General features: G+C 40.3%; 1 protein-coding gene across 1 annotated transcript in view; it reads left to right on the top strand.

Annotated features, from left to right (window-relative positions):
• ntrk3a (neurotrophic tyrosine kinase, receptor, type 3a) overlaps positions 1-20,674 on the top strand; it is a 220,897-nt gene that overhangs the window by 133,448 nt on the left and 66,775 nt on the right. The window contains exons 5-11 of the mRNA XM_053506637.1: positions 1,199-1,353; positions 3,033-3,175; positions 3,280-3,421; positions 5,317-5,613; positions 7,527-7,544; positions 7,992-8,077; positions 13,727-13,829. Coding sequence (XP_053362612.1) covers positions 1,199-1,353; positions 3,033-3,175; positions 3,280-3,421; positions 5,317-5,613; positions 7,527-7,544; positions 7,992-8,077; positions 13,727-13,829 — 944 coding nt within the window. The remainder of the gene's footprint in view (positions 1-1,198; positions 1,354-3,032; positions 3,176-3,279; positions 3,422-5,316; positions 5,614-7,526; positions 7,545-7,991; positions 8,078-13,726; positions 13,830-20,674) is intronic.

Genomic DNA, 20,674 nt, shown 5'->3' with positions numbered 1-20,674 from the left:
CACACACACACACACACACACACACACACACACACACACACACACACACACACAGTTCTTTAGATGAACACAAACCGGTTGCGTGCAGCAATGTATTAAATGTTGGAGTTCATTTTTAACATGTAATGTGGTTAAAGGCACCACGCTGTTGTGAGGTCTGTGCCAGTTTTCTGCACCATGCTTGACATTTGTGGGACTGATGAAGGACAGTCTTGGTTAAATACACAGATATTTTGCTGTACACACCACAAAATCCACCCCTGGGGCAGATTTACACATATAGTATGTTTACATTATTAACTTTACAGCACAGTATAAAATGCTATTTCAGATTTTTGGAATCCTTCGGGTCATCGTGAGTTCTGTTATCATGATCTTTCTGTCATATTTTATTTATGCTAATATTGATATTATTTGCATAAGGATTTCACAAAATAAGAACTCAGAATGATTAAATATTCATCTTCCAATTTTTGACATGTTTACCTTCCTTTATTTAATTTTTTTTGACAAAACAGAATGAAATTTGTCCCTTTTCTTTCATCAGTGCCATGAAAAGTACAATCTATCCAGCTGCACAATAAAACATCTGTGTGTGTAAATATTAACCGTCACCGACCAGAATGCTGCAGGCGGCGAGTCCGGAATATTCTATACACACACACACACACACACACACACACACACACACACACATATCCGAGACAAAGCCAGAGTTTTCTGTTCTGTACACAGCGCATGCCAGGCACTGGAGAGAACCTGGCACTCGACCCGCTGTGCACAGAGGACAGGAAGAGGCTAATATCCAAATACACACACACACACACACACACATACACACACACACACACACATACACACACACACACACACAGGCTGCTACTGATGGAGCTGCTCCAGCGTTGACATTCAGTGCAGCTCAAATTAGTTTTTTGGCTGAAAAAGACCCTAAATCACTACAAATGACATCATTAATTGACATCGATGTCCTTCTATCCGTCTGTCTGTCTATCTGTCTGTCTGTCCTTTTCTCTTCTTTTAATTTTTACTCTGTCCATCAGTTTTTGCCTCTCTCACTTTCCCTCTCTCTCTCTTTCAAGATGTTTCCTTCCTTGTCCAACTGTTGACTATGTGCTCTAAACTCACATCTCTGTGTGTGTGTGTGTGTGTGTGTGTGTGTGTGTGTGTGTGTGTGTAGGAGGCTAGAGGGCGTGGTGTTTAACTGCAGCTGTGAGATTCGGTGGATCCAGCTTTGGCAGCAGAGAGGAGAAGCGAGTCTCCACAACCAGCAGCTATTCTGTAACACAGGCTTCAGTCAGATCCCTCTGCAACTCCTCAACATCTCCCACTGCGGTACTCCAAACCTCAGCATCATCACCTTTATGACCATCACAATCACAAACCACCATCACCACCACCAAAACCATAAATATCCTTATCACCATAAGCATCACTACCATCATCACCATTATCATCATCACCAGCACCATAATTATCACCATCATTATCATCACCACCATCACTACCATCATGACCATTATCATCATCACCACCACCACCATAATAATCATCACCACCACCACCATTATCATTATCACCATCACTATCATCATCATCATCATCAACAACATTATCATCATTACTGACTACCATTATCATCACTATCACCACCACTATCATCATCATCATCATCATCATCACCACCATCATTACGATTATCATCACCATCATAATCATTTTCACTGCCACTACCACCATCATCATCATCATCAACATTATTATAACCACCATGACCATCAACATCATTATCATCATCATAATCATCCTTATCAACATCATCTTCCTCATCACCATAATCACTACTATAATTATTACTGTTATCATTATCATCCTCATCATCATCATCATCATCATTACCATTATCATCACCAACAACATCATCTTCATACCAACACCCAACAACCATCAATACCATTATTACCACCATCATCATCATCATCCCTACCATTATCATCACTATTATAACCACCACTACCAACATCATCTTACTCACCATCATCACTACAATCATCATTACCGTTATCTTCACCATTATCATCATCATAGTCACTGCCACCATTACTACCATTATCACCATCATCATCATCATCAACAATATTATCACCACCACCACCACCACCACCATTATCATCATAATCACCATAACGATCATCTTTATCACCACCACCATCAGCATCATCACCATCACCACCACCACCATTATCATCATTATTATCATCACCATTATCATCATTATTATCATCACCAACATCATCTTTATCCTCACTACCATCACTACCATTATCATCATCATCATTATCACCACCACCATCATCACCAGCACCACCACTTTACAGGGGGAAAGCACTATCTGCCCACTTACACAGATTTGAGCCAACAGAAGCTCACAATTGGCTAATGTGATTGTGATTGACAGGAGAGACTGTAGTATAATTGGACTATACATTACAATCTAAGTTTTTAAAAAATACAAACAAACAGAAGTTCACTCTCACAATTCTCAGATGGCTCACTATGACGTCCCTCTCTAATGTCTCTCTTTAACATCTTTTTGTCTGCTAGTTTCCTCTGATGTCTCATTCCTTCTCCATCTCCCCTTTTCTTGTCTTTTTCTGATGTCTCCTTTTGATGGTTTCCTCTGACATCATGCTCAGGCATCTCTCTCTGCCATATCACATCACATCTCTTTATCTTCTCTCTCTCTCTCTCTCTCTCTCTCTGTCTGATGTCTTCCCCTCTCTTGTCCTCATGTGATGTCTTTTTTTCTTTCTGAGTTTCTCTCCGACATCTGTCTTGTCTTGCTTTGTTGTGTCCCTCACCCTGCCTCCCACTCGGGAATCTCTCCCTCTCTTGTCATTATCTGCTGTCCCACCTTGGTGTTTCACTGTGATGTCCCTCTCCCATGTTAATTGTTACGGTTTTGTCTGCTCCATGTCTCTCCCTCTCATCCACCTCTGTCTATGTTTGTGCAGATGTTCCAGAAATCAGTGTGACAAACAGCAGCCTGACGGTGAAGGAGGGAGATCAGGTCACCATCACGTGTAATGGGTCTGGAGTTCCAGTTCCTGATGTGGACTGGAAGGTTAACTCATTGCACTCCATCAGCACACAACAGGTAAACTCTCTAACACTCTATGCGTGTGTGTGTGTGTGTGTGTGTGTGTGTGTGTGTGTGTGTGTGTGTGTGTGTGTTTTAATGTGACTCTTTTTCATTTCCAGGCCACTCAGTTTCCTCCCCACGTGCACTCGTTGACGTTAACCCTGTTTAACGTGAGTCGGGATGATAACCTGTCCCTGCTGCCCTGCACCACCGAGAACATTGTGGGCATGAGCAACACCTCCGTCCACCTCTCCGTCCAGTGTGAGTCACCTTCTCTTCTTTGGTCTTCTCTTTTTCTTCCTTTTTTCTCTTCATGTATCTGGACTTTCCTACTCAAGTTTTTTGTCCTTTATTCAGCATTTTAACATTTGCTCTTTTATTTACATTTTTTTGTTTAGTCAATTTCTTTCATTTATTACCTTCACCATACATACTTCCATCATTTATTTTATCCTTTCATCTGATTTTTATGTTCTATCTATCTATCCATTAACTGATCTATCTATCAATTATCCATCAATCCATCCTCTATTTTCTTACTTTTTTATTTGCACAGTTATTTATTGTGATTTTTTCTCATATAATCATCAATACTTGCCTCTATTTTGTTATCTGCTCCTTTTCTTGTCTTTTATTTATTTATTTATTTGAGATATTTACAAAAATCCAGTTGAAGAAATCCAGTGTTATTCAATTTGGTTTGAATTGGTTTGAAAAAAATTGTGTTTTTATTTGGTGCTCACCCGGTCTGTGGTTGGTGTGTTTATGTCTGGGGCCGAGGCCAATGCCCAACATGTTGTAACACGATGCTCTTTACACACAGTAACGTATCGACTGTCAGAGGGTAGCAGATGTTCAAGACTATAAAAAGTCTGATGTTTGTGTTTTTGTACCTGATCCTTTTCATCTTCACCTCTGTCCTCTACTCCCAAATCTCGTGTGTGTGAGGAACGAGACATTTCGTGTTTTAAGGACATCAGGCTTCCCGAGTCAGCTTGAGGATGAGTGAGGAGCTGAGCCACTTTCTGGTAGATGTTTCAGCTGCCAGAGGTAGATGTGGGAGTGTACAGTGTGCGGGTAGATGGATGTAGACGGTAATGTCTATTTTAGATGACAGTAATTACAGGCTGTGGATGCCTGACAGGTGATGAGAGGATGAGTGTTATAGCGATGATGTGTTTATTAAGGAGTCTGTCCATCGAGAACATTATACATTTAGAAAGTTTCTCTCCTGCTCCATCGTGTGTGTGATGTTGAGGTTGATTTAGAAGTGTAAAGAACTCAACAGCACTTCCTCAAGTGTGTTCTATTCATCCTAAACCACATCAGAGTTGTTTAAATTTACAGAACACCATAAAAATTCTTACATCAAAGTTTTTCTTGGACGCGGCCGCAGATGGGAGTCAAAGATGATTGCAGCCAGTGTCGGATGTCACTCCTTCAGTAACTGCAGTGATGATCCGGCTGGGAAACAGGGCATTAATGTCCATACAGCTGTCTTTTTCTCTTTGGCTCTCGTTAAAAGTTAAAGGGCCGTGGCAGCTCGTGTGGTCCTTAAGTGGCTGTCTGTGCGCTGATCAAACAGGGGTGTTGAGTTCACCCACTTTGAAGTCCCTAGCATGCGTGGCATCCCCCCGCCTACATGCCAATCCCAAAGGTAAGCAACCACCACGCATTCTTCTCGCGCCCAAACTTTGGACCTCAAGCTAAGCGCCACGCCTCGCTTTTATAGAGCGTAGCAAGTCTGGGATCCATTAACAAACATCCTTCACAAGCTATATATTGCCCGATCGAGCAGCGGCACCCTTTCACACCTGCTGTAGGTGAGGCCACATGCCAAGTGAGCTCTTGCCAAGTAAATTTAAATAGATATTAGGTCACATTGATCAGGGAACTGCTGTAGTGTAAGAGAAATAAAACACTTTGCTGTAAATCCACTTGATTACTAACGTCTGTGCTAAATATTATTTGAAAAATAGCACAAACAAACAAACACAGAGAACAGTCCAGGGAGCCGAGTTCATTGTGTTTTTGCGTGTGTGTTGGGTCTGAGTGAATCACTGTGTAATGCAGTACAGGTTTTCTCCCCTCTCTGGCTCTCTGTAACCAGTGCACTTGAAGGTTAAACACTCCATCTTTCTGTGTCTCGTCTGCAGTCCCTCCTACCATCATACGCTTTGAAAAACCAGAGAAATGGCACGACACGTGCATGATGTTTATCGTCCGAGGCCAGCCGCTGCCCAAGGTGCGCTTCCTCTACAAAGACACCGAGCTGCCTCAGACCAAATACATCAGCATGGCGGCCGACGTTTACCGAGACTCGCTGGAGGGCTGCCTCATCTTCAAAAACCCCACCCACCACAACAACGGCAACTACACACTCGAGGCTCGAAACGACCTGGGTGTGACCACCAAAACGGTCGATGCACACTTCATGGGAGCGCCTTTTGATGGTAAAAAAAAAACAAATCTTTATAGACATTTTTGTAATAATTTATATTAGTAGGGCTGTTAATTTATTGGCAATGAATATTTAAATTTGGATAAGGGATAAATTATTATACTTAGAAATCAAAGAAATGTTTCATTCTTTTGCAATAATGTGAGTTATTGAACCAGAAATAGAGCTATAAACAATTTGTAAGGGTTAAACAACATCCATCTTCAACCGCTTATCCAAATTCGGGTCCCGGGGTCACAGTTTAAGTAGGAAACCCCAAACTTCCCTTTACCCAGCCGTCTCAGCTAACTCAGACTGGGGATCCCAGGCCAGTGTGGAGTAATTCAACTCAACTCAGTTCAAATTAATTTATATAGCCCTTTTAACAATGGTCATTGTCTCAAAGCAGCTTTACAAAAATGAAAAGAAAATTTTAAAAAGAAAATTTATGGAAGTGTGTATGTGTGAGAAAAATGTGTCTAGATAATAATGAGGTTGTTCCTGATGAGCAAGCCAAGGGCGAGGGCGACAGTGGCAAAGAAAAACTCCCTGAGATGTCAATAGGAAGAAACCTTGAGAGGAACCAGACTCAACAGGGAACAGTGTGTTGTGCAGCTGACAGTTAAATATGGCAGAAGTTTTTTAAATTAACATGAAGTCCAGTTCAGCACAGGGAGTCAGTAGGTGCAGAGGGCAGATGGGGTCTGGATCACTGGGAGCACAGGAGCAGGATGTGTAGCTCCAACCATCATAAAGCAGAATCCAGCTGGAGCTGGTCCTTCTCTGGATGCCTCAGGATCCTCACAGGGTTGGCCTTTGTCTACTGAAGCTGGCACAATCTCCAGATGCCTCGGGATGGGTAGAAAAGTACAGAACAGATGGAGAGAATTAGCGTAGTTGCCATTCAGGATAGATGTAATCTCTCCACCTAGTCCTTGGTCTGTTCCCTGGCCGAGAGCACAGCTCTCACTTTGGCCTGAATGGCTTAGATGGCCCTCAGAAGTGACCCCCTCACCCCCCACAGTACCTCCAACAGATAGTACCAGGAGATCCTTCACAAAATCCTTGAAACACGTATAGACGATGGATGGGCATAATACCCAAGCGCCATCCAGGATTCCTGCAGGAGTGAAAGCTGGTCCGTTATTCCACAATCAGGATGGAATCTGCATTTTTCCCTTTTCAAGCTGGGGTTCAACATTTGGCCAAACCCTTCTTTCCAGCACCTTGGAGTACACTTTCCAAGGATGCTCTTGTAACTAGTACACGTATGAGCAGCCCTATGCTCGAACATGGTATTTGTTGTGGACAATCCATGACTAACACAGAAATTAATTAACAAAACACCACTCGGGTTTAGACCGGGGAGGCCTTTCCCCCCAATCATGCCCCTCCATGTACTGTATCTCCGTCATTGCCCACATGTTTGAAGTCCCCAAGCAGGACTACGGAATTCCTTAAAGGGGCCCAATGCGGACTCCATTCACCGTCTCCAAGAAGTCCGAACACTCTGAACATAAGCACAGATGAAAGTCAGAGTCCCCTGATGTAATGGTTCCTGGAGAGGGTTAACATAAAAATAATCACCTTTAGGGGTTTTTTTTCTTTAAAAAGAGGATTTTTTTGTTGGTGTGAAGTCACTCTAACAAAGCACTGACACTATAAACATCATAACTCGTAGCTCCGGTGTTGAACGTGTCCCAGCTGTGTGTTATTCAGTTAAACTGGGTTAATGACGTGAGATAAACACTTTAAGTATGAAAAGGTTAATGAGGAGACGTGACGGAACGAATTCTTTTGGGGAATTTCCTCGCAGTGTGTGTGTGTGTGTGTGTGTGTGTGTGTGTGTGTGTGTGTGTGTGTTGTCTATATTCTGTTGATTGATTGATTGAAAGTGCTGATTGCTTTTTTTCTCTTTATTCCCAGGAGACTATGTGGAATACAGTAAGTACATTTTTGCTCACATCATCATACCTTTATTTACACACAGACAGACAGTCAGACAGACAGACAGACAGACAGACACCTGGGCAGAGAGACAGACAATTGGACTGACAGATAAGAATACATACAAATTAACTGACTTACAGACATAATAGCAGACAGACAGGTGAATTGACAGATAGTTAAATTATTAAATAAAAATTAGACAGACAGTTGGATAGACAAAGAGACAAATGGATAGACAGACAGACAGACAGGAATATAGATAGATAGTTGGATACACAGACAGACAGACAGACAGACAGATTGAATTGTAAATTTCATTGATTTGTGGACAGATATAGTAGTAATATATACATTACACAGTTTCCGTCAGTGTATCCTGGTGATGGTGTGTGTGTGTGTGTGTGTGTGTGTGTGTGTGTGTGTGTGTGTGTGTGTTCACAGTTCACCCTACAGCTCACACTCCTGTGAGTGCGAGTCTAACTCCCACCATCACTGTTACTCACCGACCTGAAGAGGACACGTTCGGGGTGAGAGTGCGCTCGTTATCTAACATCATTCTCACCTTCTCTTCTGAACCCTGAAAAAAATCAAAACTGTTCTATTATTTATGTTTTGCAAGACAAGCTCTGAGCTCTGAGTTATAGTTTAACTTAGTTTTTTTTTTAACTTAATGATTTGTAGATTTAAATGTCTAAACCATTTCTTTATGGTCATTTTCGAATGATAAAATATACAAAGATATATTTACAAAAATCGTCAAAAAGTGGCGTCATCAGGATGTTTCCTCAACCTCATCACTACGTGCTGTACGACACTATAGTGCTCCTGAATGCTGGATCCTGGATGGTCAGAAGGTGTTCATTTATTTTTTGTAACATGACATTGGAATAGATCCAAAAACATTAGACACAAAAGAAACATTGTAACTATTGGCACTTTGATGTGGCGGAAGATTAATAGTAATTTAAGGCTTTTTTATTTCTCATACCATAATTTATTAATTCGAAAGGGGAAATATATAATATAAAATAGAACCAGTTCAATTAATATCCTTTCACATATTTCCAGTTTGTCAAACCCGAGACAGGATGAAATATCTCATAATGCCAAGATTATAAAGTCAGTACCTGTCTTTAGCATTCATACCCTAAAAAATCTGAAAGATTGGATCTGAAATCTGCAGTTTGTCAAATGACCATTCAGTCTCTAAAGAGCTCCATGTTAAAATGTCAAACTTTACAACAGAAATAAGCATGACGAGGCCGGGTAAAAAAATAAAAAAATAAAAAAAAGGTTTTGGTCTGCATAGCTAGATTTCCATTCATGATAACTGTATTTATGATGTTCAAATACTGATGTGAATATGTAAGTAACTTATTGGTTTAAAGTATGTTAAGCCATAAAATTATGCATGATTAGGGGCGTGGTTGATTTGAATGACAGGTCCGTTATGCGTTACTTTAGCTAAACAGATAACTGAAATCAGTGTAGTTTATCATACCACAAGAAATGTAGGACAACATGGGACAACATGGGACAACATGGGACAACATGTAGGTTATGGACGATCAAATTCAATCAGATGCAAAGTAGCCTTAGATTAACCATATGAATTACCATTAGCCACCTTAACATTTAACAGTGCCTTTCAAAAGTATTCATACCCTGAAATTTTCAACATTTTGTCAGGTTACAACCACAAACGTACATTATTATATTTTATTAGAGTTTTATGTGACAGACAGTTACATTACAGCGTTACTTTCTGATAAAAGTAACTAGTTCAGTACTTTTCCACTGCAAAAAATGAAAACTACTTTGTGATTCCTCATGCATGTTGTTTTAGTCGAGACCTTTATAATTATTCTACCATCATCACTCGGTGTAGTTCGGCCCATAAGTTTGGCCATAACTGAGTACTTAAATGCCGACCTACTCGTTAGAATATATCTACTCGTTACATCAAAAAAGTAATCCGAGTACTCTAACTTTGCAACGCGTAACACTGGTGACAGACAAACACAAAGTGGCACGTAATTGTAAAGTGGAAGAAAAATGATTTTTAGAATTTTAGAAGATATCTCAAAATTGTGGTATGTGTTTGTATTCAGCCCTTTTACTCTGATACTGATACCCCTAATTAAAATCCAGTTGAAAAAATCCACAGAGTCCACACTCTGAGTGTAATTTAATCTCAGTATAAAAACAGCTGTTCTGTGAAGCCCTCAGAGGTTTGTTAGAGAACATTAGTGAACAAACAGCAACATGAAGCCTGTGGAACCCACCAGACAAGTCAGTGATAAAGTTGTGGAGAATTTTTAAAATGGGTCGGTTATAAAATAAAGATCCCAATCTTTAACCCTCACTGAGCGCTGTTTAATCCGGAAATGAAAAGAGTACGGCACAAAAGCAAACCTACCAAGACATGGACGTCCACCTGAACTGACAGCCCGGGCGAGTGGAGCATTAATCAGAGAAGAAGCCCAGAGGCTCATGGTATCTCTGGAGGAGCTGCAGAGATCCACAGCTCAGGTGGGAGAATCTGTCCACAGGACAACTATTAGTCGTGCACTCCACAAATCTGGCCTTTATGAAAGAGTGGCAAGAGGAACGCCATTGTTGAATGAAAGCTGTAAGATGTCCCATTCGCAGTTTGTGACAAGCCATGTGGGGACACAGGAAAAACATGTGGAAGAAGGTGCTCTGGTCAGAAAAGACCAAAATTTAACGTTTTGGCCTAAATGCAAAACACTACAGTATGTGTTTGCGGAAAACTAACACTGTACATGGTGGTGGCAGCATCATGTTGTGGAGATGCAACTGCAAAACAGGCACTGTTGCTAAGCTATGATAAGCTAGCTAGCTAGTGGGTAACAGAGGTGATGTTTGAACCAACAGTTAAACATTGCAGCTCTTTTTGCCCAGAGGGTTTGCCCCGGTCATATACAGTCTGTGTTGATAGCATTTAATGTAATAACAGCTAGCATGTTGGGATCGGTGGAGTAAACAAATACAGCGTGGAGAAGCATATGTTGTTTTTTTTTTGTTTTTTTCAAGATGTTAAAAAAAGTGAACAGGTACAGGGATTAAAGCTGGAGAAAGCCTTTTAAACTTAAACTGCTTTAATCCTCTTTATAGCATTCTTTCATTTTTCTCTCCTTCGTTCTTTTGAAGCCTGCGTGTTTTACAGCTTCTTAAAAACGTAATTTAGCTCATAGTTGTGTTGTAATTGGCTAGATCGAGATTAGGGAGGTTTTTTAATAGCAATGCGTTAGGGGAGCCGAGCCTCTGAGCGTTCAGAGATCTTAATTATAGAGTGCGCTTTTTTCTTCGGATTGCTTTATTGCAGCTTTTTTGTCTGCTTTTATTTGACTTGGGATTTTCGCACTATATTCCGGCTTCATCAGGGCAGTGTTTAGACAAAGGCTGAGCCGCCGTGTTTGCTTGAGTGAGGACATGTTTACACGCCGTAAATCTGCCGAACTCTTAGCGCTTGCCGTGTGAAGTGGAAACAGGATCCTCTTATAATACAATGTTCCTGATTAGCGGATCGACATCAGAACAAAACATATAAAAGGCTCAGTAAATTAATAAATCAAATCGAGTTCAAAAGATCCAGATGGATGTGCGGGATATCTCTCCAACTCCACAGAGTTTCTTTGAGCAAGAGAAATATTCGTTCTGTCCAATTTTATGTTCGCAGCTGCAATCTGAGTTTTCCAGATGCCATATTAAAGTCTGCTTATGGTAAAGAAATATTCGAGTAATAAAAGTTTCATGCCACTTTGCTGCTTGATCAAGCGTGGAGAGAAAGTTCGTTAAATCTTGTTTGTCCACGGATTGGAGCATGAAAACGTCTTTATAGAAACGGTCTGGAAGTCAGGCTAATCCTCTCAGACTCTGCGTGTGTGTGTGTGTGTGTGTGTGTTTAGTAACACGGTCCTTTGGGCAGAAACCCTGTCACCGTTAGCCTTATCGTTCTGAACGTGTACGCTTATTTCAGTCTTTTTGGGAGATGATGAAGCACTCTCTGCATTGCATTTTTGTTTTTGTTTTTTTTATTCCCTCCATTTATTTTTCGATTTGTTTTTGCACAGGATTACGCCGAGGCTCAGAGCCATTCTGGACACGGATTAAGCCATGGTCTTGGAACAAATTGCACTGTCGAAGAGAATTCGTGATTAAAACTCTCTTCGCTTCTCCATTCTTGGACAAATCTTAGCCTGGACGCATGACCTCGGGTTGTCTTGTTTTAGCATAAAAAAAGGTCAAAAAGTTACTGAAGACCATAGAGTCCATCACATAGATTTTTACATACACTCACCGGCCACTTCATTAGGTACACCTTGCTTTTACTGGGTTGACCCGTTTTACATCCGACAGGTGCTCTTTTGGATCGAGATCTGGTGACTGTGGAGGCCGTGTGAGTACAGTGACCTCACTGAACTAGGAGTCTAGAAATAGTCTGAAATGATTGTAGCTTTGTGACACATGATGCATTATCCTATGCTCATAAAGGGATGGACACAGTCAGGACCGACACAGGTAGGTTGTGGGATTTAAACCATGCCCAAAGTATGCCAAGAAACAGACCCCCCCCCCCCCCCCCCCCCCCCCGCACCACCACCACCACACACACACACACACACACACACTATTACATCACTACCACCAGCCTGACCTGCTGATACTAAATACACAGCAGGATGGATCCATGCTTTTATGCTGCTTTTTACAGCAGAAATTGAGACTCATCTGACCAGCCTGTCTGGCACCAACAACTGTCCCATGCTCACAACTGTCCCATGCTCACAGTCACTTAAATCACCTTCCTTGCCCTTTTTTAAGCCCTTGGGTTGAACTTCAGCAGATGTGATTAGCTGGTTTGATATTTGTGGTAACGTGCAGTTGGGCAGGTGTACCTAATAAAGTGGCTGGTGGGTATATATTTTCATTGTCGTTGAGGTTTGTGAGTGTACTTGAATAAGTTACAGACAAGTGTTTTGCAGTTGTATAATATTTTCCCAGGTTCCATATTCATAACATTCCATATGATTCCTCAGTTCACTGTTCCAATTCCCTGCTAAACTCCTAGTTAATTTCCTGTTTTCCTAGTTTGATGGCTCTATTATTTAGTTCCTATGATCCAACACTTGAATTGTTTTCTAATTATTTCCATGTGTTCCATATTTAGGTTGGTTCAATAGTTCTCCCTTCGATAGTGTTCTGCTAGTTTTCCACTTCTAGTTTCTTTGTTTCTGCGTCTTTCCTGCTTGGTTTCTATGGCTGTGGCAATAATGACGTAATGGACGTTAACGCATTATTTGACAACTCAGGCTAATGGAAAAGTGCAACCGTATAACCAAATTCCTGCTTGTCCTATTGTCTGTGCACAAGGTAAACTGTATGGGACAGATACATTTTAGGTTCATGAATTGATGGATGAATAAATTTTTTTATTGCTCCCTACTTAAATGGTTTCATAAATCTCTGGTTATTGCTCTTTACATTCTTCCTGGATCCATAGTTATGTATTTTCTTAGTTTCCTTTGTTCCTTGTTCTTGATTATTTCTTTAGTTGCATAGTTCTCTTTTTCTCTAGATGTTCATCTGGTGTTCCTTTCTTTTGACCTGTGGCCTTGTGTTTTGGATGTGAACATGGACTTGCCAGTGATGACCTTATCTTCTATGATTTATTTATGTTTATGACTAATTTGACCGGGAGGTTTGCTACTATTGGGTCTTGAGCAAGGATCTTAAGTGCAGATCTCGGAGTGGGCTCTGACTCATCTGTAAGCGTGTTTGGATAAAAGCTTCTCAAGGAAAAATATAAGGGAAAAAAATTTCAGTGTAACTCAGCCACCGCTGATTCATATGTTATAGAAAGATAAAACATTTAAACGCTTTGCAATAGTCCGAGGTTTGTAAAGTTTCTTTTATCTCAGATTTGAGTTATTAGCAAGGTGCCTTATTTCTTTTTCATTTCTGTATTTCTAATAAATGAGATGGGATAAATATAATTTGAATAAATTAGCTACTGCAACATTTGTTCCAAGCATGCTTAAGACTTTTCTTTGGGAAATTAGAATCATTACTTTCATAAATCTTGGACTATAATATGCGTTAGTGTGGATAAAAAAAAACAATGTGTGTTTTGTGTATGTTTGTGTTTCTAGGTGTCGATCGCAGTGGGCTTGGCTGGCTTTGCCTGTGTCCTCCTCCTCGTCATGTTTGTCCTTATTAATAAATATGGCAGGCGCTCCAAGTTCGGCATGAAAGGTAAGAAGTGTGTAAAGAGCTGCAGCATGCGGCTTGGCATGAAGACAATCACATTACATTTCATGTTTTGCATATTCATTCAGGCCAATAGAATTATGTTTTACGATTTGGTGATGTAGGTTTACTTGATTCAGATTTTAAGATCCGAGTCCAACTCACAGCAGTTTTCCAGTTCCCTGGTTGCCTAGGCCACTGGTTTTCTGGTTCATTGGATCCCTTGGTTATTTGGGGCTCCCTTTACAAACTTCTTTGCTTACCTAGGTTTGTTGTTTCTTATTTTACTCTGGCTCATAGAGTAAGCTTCATTCGATAATTTGGATTATTGATTACTTCATTAACCAATTCTCTGATTCTCCTGTTTTTTTGACCTGCTTGCTTATATAGAGCTCTATTTTTGTATTTCCTTCATTATTTTTTTCCATGGCCCTCTGTTTCCTTGGTTTTTTTCATTGGTTTTTATTAATTTTTGGGTTATTCAAGTCTTAGGCACTCTGGATGTTTGGTTCTGTTGGTTTCATTGGAAATTGGTTTCCCAGTTCATTGGTTTACACTGGTTTTCTGGTTCCCTGATTTTGGTGATTGCATGTGTTGTTGTTCTTTGGTTACCTACAGTAGGTCCCTGACTGTCAGATTCAATGGTTTTCTTTGTTGTATTGACATATGTTTCTTGTTTCTTCTGGTCTCATAGTCACTTGTTAAGCCATTAATATGAAAACCACCTTGTTTTTAGGTACCACTTGTACCACCAGGGTGGGTCTGGTATCTTAGACCAGGTGGTTGACCTCTGGGGTAGTCCTGTGGACAATGGCAGCAGATTGTTTGTGTGTTGTGGGGTCCTGCCTCCGTGAATTGGACTTGTTTGACAAGCACATTGTATGGGTGCTTAATTGGACTGAGATTTGGGGAATTTGGAAGCTGGGTCAACAGCCTTGAACTCTTTGCCTGCTGGGCCTCATGTGGGGTGAGCTGTGGTACGCAGGGTGTTCTGATACCTTTCTATCACATCAAACTTTGACTTTTTTTTTTTGCAGTTTGTGCTGCATTACCTTTTCTCTGGAATCAGACCAGACAGGCTGGCCTTTGGACCTCATGGGCGTGGATGGGCATCGGGTGCCCATGCCCCTGTCACCAGTTTGCTAGTATATAGGTGACAATCAATGTTTGTGTGGTGGTGTTTTTCTTGTGTCCCTTTTGGTTAAGTTCCTAGATCCCTATTTGTCATAATCCCCAATGTTTCTATCATCATAGTACTGCACGCCCAGATTTTGGCTGAGGTAAGAGTTACTGCCTATAGCTTTTATTCCAATTTCATTTCTGAAAAATCTACATAAATCACTCTTGTACGCTTGAATCCCTGCAAATTGCAGAAATTGTATTTTATTCGCGAGCTGGCTAAAGATTAAGAACCGTCAGAGGTCCAAATGAAGAATGCAATGTAAAGGTTTCGAAGTTAGCACAGCTTCGGTTTAAGCTCCTTCCTTACTTTCTTGTCTTTCTGTCAGTTCTTCTAAATCCGGGTAGTTTTATCTAGTGAGGAAATTATTTGGCTGTGATTTCAGCCTTTAAGTCTGTCTGTCACTTTCATTCTCGTTTGACAGCTTTGGCAGTTTCTATTTCCATCACATTTCCATTTCCGTCTTAATATAGTCTACGTTTATTTTGCATGTAGTCATTTGGCAGATGCTGTTATGCACTGAGGCAGAATCTACTCCAAGCGTAGATGAGCAGCTGAAGTCTAAAGGCTGAGATCAGCTTTCTGGCAGTTGTGGGATGTAAACCTATAACCTTCTGATCACAGAACCTTAACCGCTAAGCTGTCTCTGCCAGGTGGTTGGTGTGTGTGTTTATGTGTGTGTGTGTGTGTGTGTGTGTGTGTGTGTGTGTGTGTGTGTGTGTGTGTGTGAACTGGACCTGGGTCCTGAAAATGGCAGATTTACCACTTAAGTGCCAAAGCTGGGATATTTGTTCATCTCAATATTACACATGGGGTCTGTCAGAATAAATGTCACAGCTCAACTGCAGTTCCAAGCAAAAAATCTCTACATTGATTTGTTTTAGGATCTCATGTTTCATTTTCTACTTTTTTTGTTCAAACACTTGAGCCAAGTGACTCTTGCCTCACGTGGTGTTTAAACAGGAGTCAATAATAATGATTACATATTCATTTAAAAGAAGTTAAACAAGGCATTCATCCTAAAAGTGATGGGGACCCATAATTTCCTTCAGGCACTTTTGGGGACCTGAAATGAACTCTTATTGAGTATATATTGCAGTATACCATGTAATGAGCATGAGTAATCATGTATACCTGTACATAAATAAAAGAATAAGAATACTTGTTTGTAGAAACTAAATAAAAATAAAAAACCCATGTTTTCACAGTTTAACCTGACTGGAGCGAGTCCTAATTTTTTGCCCCTTTTTGCTTATAAGGGGAAACTGAAACTAACAAGATCATTCAGCACCGTGACCTCCCTATTGACAGGAATGTGAGGGGGCATAGCTGTTAAATATGACACAGCTGGTGGCACATTCTCTGCTTCTAGATAAGAGAGAGAGCGCCAATGTTGGGGGAAAAAGCAACAAGAGATCATGGGTAGAGATAGTGCATGATGTGTCGTCAGTACCGCAGTGTGTTTGCGGGTCCTTTGGGCTTTGATGCTCAGGATTGTTCTCCACCAGTGGGCACCTCACTGAGGATCAGTCGCAGCTAATTCGACCCTCAGTTCTGGCCAACTCTCGATATTCAGCCGCTGTTAAGATGTTGACTGATGCGTTGACTTGTATAAATCAGGAGCCGGTCTGCCGGTGTTGCTACAGGACTGCGGCAGCTACGTTCGGCTCTTTTGCTCCGAATTCCTGATTTTCGTCCACCACTGCTGAATTGTAACTTGGCCGCTTGGCCCTTGAACACAGACAAGCCCACTGGGCAGTCCGCCTTACACATACTTACACACACCTTATATTTTCCTAAACGTATTTCTTTCCGCTATTTTCCCAAATTCCCTGTCTCACCTTGACTTACTGTGTATACCTCGTCTCATGTTGGTGTGTCTCTGTGGTGCTCCAGAGTCAAGTTGAATATATTTTAAGGAAGTTGTAAGTTGCATGCTTTCTGGGGTCATGTGACACAGTTAATAATCAGTTTGTAATACAATAGAAAAGTTTTTTATGACAAAAATTACAATAAGTACAATATTGGAAGAATAACAGTATAACTTACTAGTTGATACAACTACATGGGAGAAAAAAAAAACAGAAATTACAACGGAAAGTGTTGCATGAAGGGCATGGTGGTGTAGTGGTTAGCACTGTTGCCTTGCACCTCTAGGGTCTGGGTTCGATTCACGGCCAGTCTCTGCATGCATGGAGTTTACATGTTCTCCCTCTGTTTGGTAGGTTTCCTCTGGGTACTCAGGTTTCCTCCCACAGTCTGAAGATATGCAGATTAGGCTAAGTGGCAGTCCCAAAATTGCCTGTAGTATGTGTGTGTACCCGCGATGGTTTAGCACCCTGTCCAGGGTGTACCCTGCCTTGTGGCCTAAGCCTCCTGGAATAGGCTCCACCCCCCGCGATCCTGAATACAGGATAAAGTGTTGCGTATGGGGAACTTTTAGTGTGACATCATAAAGACACGGCCACCTTTCTACTAATGTGGACATTAAGAATGCTCGTGTTTTCCCGTTAGATGCCGCAATTTTTTTGCGCAGCGTGGCACAACTTGCCGCAAGCAACATTCGGGAATTAAAATAAATGTGTTGTGCTTCACTGAATATCCTCCAGATGGTGCATGGTAGGACTTTATCTAAAAGCCGGACCAAGTACAACAAAGAATTGTGTATAATTAATTAGCCTAAAACAATACTTTTTCCAATGCTGAAGCAAACATGAATTTTATTTTGTTATACAATAGATCTTTCATGATGATTGTAAGTTTCTTATATAGTTTTTGTAATGTCTTAACAGGGACAAAACAATTACAGACATGGCAATGCCTCAGTCTAAATAATATTGAAATTAATTTAATTTCCTGATAGTAGGCTATCTGATAGTCTTAACTATGCGAATGTCCTGACTCATGTATATGCCAACATATCTTATTTAAAACTTAAAAATGTGTCGACATCATTAATATATATTAAATAATCATGTTTTTTGCTGTTTGTGTCCAGCATTAAATAATTATTTCATCCATTATTAACCACGGCTGGAAATAATAGCTGGAATGTGATTGTGAATTTATGACTGAAATAAAGCTGTTAGTCTTTTGTAAAGTACTTTCACTTTTAAAAAGGCAGCGTTTTTATTAAAAGGCTGATAAACACGTGTTGTACTGTATATACAGTACAACGCGACAGCGCGCTCAGTTACTGTTATCCCTCTTCTCACCCTTCATGTAGGTCTGCTCGGTCTTGTTAAATCGTTTTAAACCCTCAAGTCTGCGAATCCCCCCATCAGCGAAACCAGTTAGATAACTTCACACCTATCGTGAATGAAAGGTGATTAGAGGGATTACAGTAACTGGGGTTCTGTGGGCGTCACCTCGCTGTCACGTTGTATTCAACATATAGACTAAAACACAATCATGTTTGCTTCAGCATTGGAAACAATATTGTATTAGGCTAACTTTATTAAAGATTATTCACTTTTGTATTCTTTGTATTCGTCTTTTCACACACACACACGCGGGCATCTTTAAATTTGAACAGAAAATAATAGTGGGCTGGTAGGAACGTTATTCTTCATATAACTTAAACGGCTGAATGAAGTTAAATATACACAATAAATTAATAATTGTGTTTGCTTTACATTTGAGCACTCGTGTGTAAATAGCTTTTAATTGTATATATACTACCATATTATATATTTGTGTCTAATACTGTTTTATTCATGTTTTACAACATTACATGCAGTTTGTAATTTAATGGCGATTGTACTTTTAATATGTAACCTACGTATCTACAGTATAAACATATTTAACTACTTCAGCAGTGAATGAGAAATTTGGTCGGTCTGGCTTTTAGATAAAGTTCTTATTTGATATAATTGTATTATTTAATTAATTATCTTATTATAAATATGATTCTTATCCTCTATATTCTTGTCGAGTATAGTCCTTCAGAGCAAGCACTGTGTCAGAAGATTCCGTGGAATCTCTTTTCACCTTCGTTCACGATAGGTGTGAATTTATCAAACTGTTTGCGCTGTTGGCAAATACTGTAGGGGGTTTAGATGAATTAAGAAGAGAGCGGACGTCTCTGCCTAAAGTAGATAAAAGAAAAATAAAATTAATAATGATAGCAATCGAATCAGACTTAATAGTTGGATTTAATCCTTTTTTATTTACTGTATGGATAGTCGTATTATGCTTCCTCTATATTATTTATCTCTCTATATATTCTCTAATTATGACTTGAATAGATCGGCTCACATCGGAGCGCGCTGGCGTGTTGGAAAAGCCAGCGTTTATTTAGCGAGTTGCCTTATATTTGTGTTTGTTGCCTTTTGTTAAGTGAAAGTGTGAGCCGCGGGTTTATACACGCTGATGAATGAATTTTAGATGAATTTTAAAGCATCTTTTTTAGGCCTATATCTGCGCACATGTTTATCAGCCTTTTGATCAAAAAGCTGCACGCACAACTCACTTTCACTTTGCACAAGGCAGTGTTTATTGTTTAGTGTATATTTAAAGCGCATAAACAAAAGGCCAAAAAAATGACATTGTGCTTTGTAGCGAGAGCAGGGAACAGGTGGAAGAAAATTTGGAGAGGTGGAGGTATGCTCTGGAAAGCAGAGGAATGAAGGTTAGCCGCAGCAAGACGGAATACATGTGTGTGAATGAGAGGAACCCAAGAGGAACAGTGAGGCTACAGGGAGCAGAGGTAAAGAAGGTGCAGGATTTTAAGTACTTAGGGTCAACGGTCCAGAGCAACGGAGAGTGTTCAAAGGAGGTGAAGAGGCGGGTACAGGCAGGTTGGAATGGGTGGAGAAAAGTGTCAGGTGTGTTGTGTGATAAAAGAGTATCAGCGAGAATGAAAGGAAAGGTGTACAGGACAGTGGTGAGACCAGCGATGCTCTACGGCTTAGAGACAGTGGCGCTGAAGAAAAGACAGGAGGCAGAGCAAGAATGAGTTCATCAGAGGGACAACCCATGTTAGATGTTTTGGAGATAAAGTCAGAGAGGCCAGATTGAGGTGGTTTGGACATGTTCAGAGGAGAGATTGTGAATATATCGGTAGAAGGATGCTGAGGTTGGAACTGCCAGGCAGGAGGTCTAGAGGAAGACCAAAGAGGAGATTTATGGATGCAGTGAGAGAGGACATGAAGTTAGTTGGTGTGAGAGAAGAAGATGCAGAGGATAGGGTTAGATGGAGGCAGATGATTCGCTGTGGCGACCCCTGAAAGGGAACAGCCGAAAGACAAAGAAGAAAGAAGAAACACAATAAAACAATAATGTTTTAGGCTAACTTAAATAAACTATTTCTGTATTCTTGATGCATTACAATAATAATAATAATAATAATAATAATATTAATAATAAATTCGGAGCACTACTACTAATAATAATAAAACTGAATGGAGAAAGCGCAGTTAAAGAAGTATCATCATATAAGAAGAAGAAGAAAATAAAGAATAAATACATATTAGTATGGGGGGAGGTTCAGGTAATAGTTTCAGGCTGTAGTAGATTACAAATAACGGGAAAACTAATCCCATCTGAATAAGTCTTTATTCGCGGCTATGATCAAAATGTAACAAAGTAAACTCAAAAAAATAACTTGTTGAATGAACGTAATTAAATTATGGAAAGAATTTCCACCTGATTTAATGGCTTTCTTTCAACA

This window comes from Clarias gariepinus, chromosome 10 (genome assembly GCF_024256425.1).
Source record: "Clarias gariepinus isolate MV-2021 ecotype Netherlands chromosome 10, CGAR_prim_01v2, whole genome shotgun sequence".
In the NCBI taxonomy this organism is placed as follows: Eukaryota; Metazoa; Chordata; class Actinopteri; order Siluriformes; family Clariidae; genus Clarias; species Clarias gariepinus.
The sequence above is the reverse complement of the archived record's forward strand: the minus strand, read 5'-3'. Positions and strand labels throughout refer to the sequence as shown.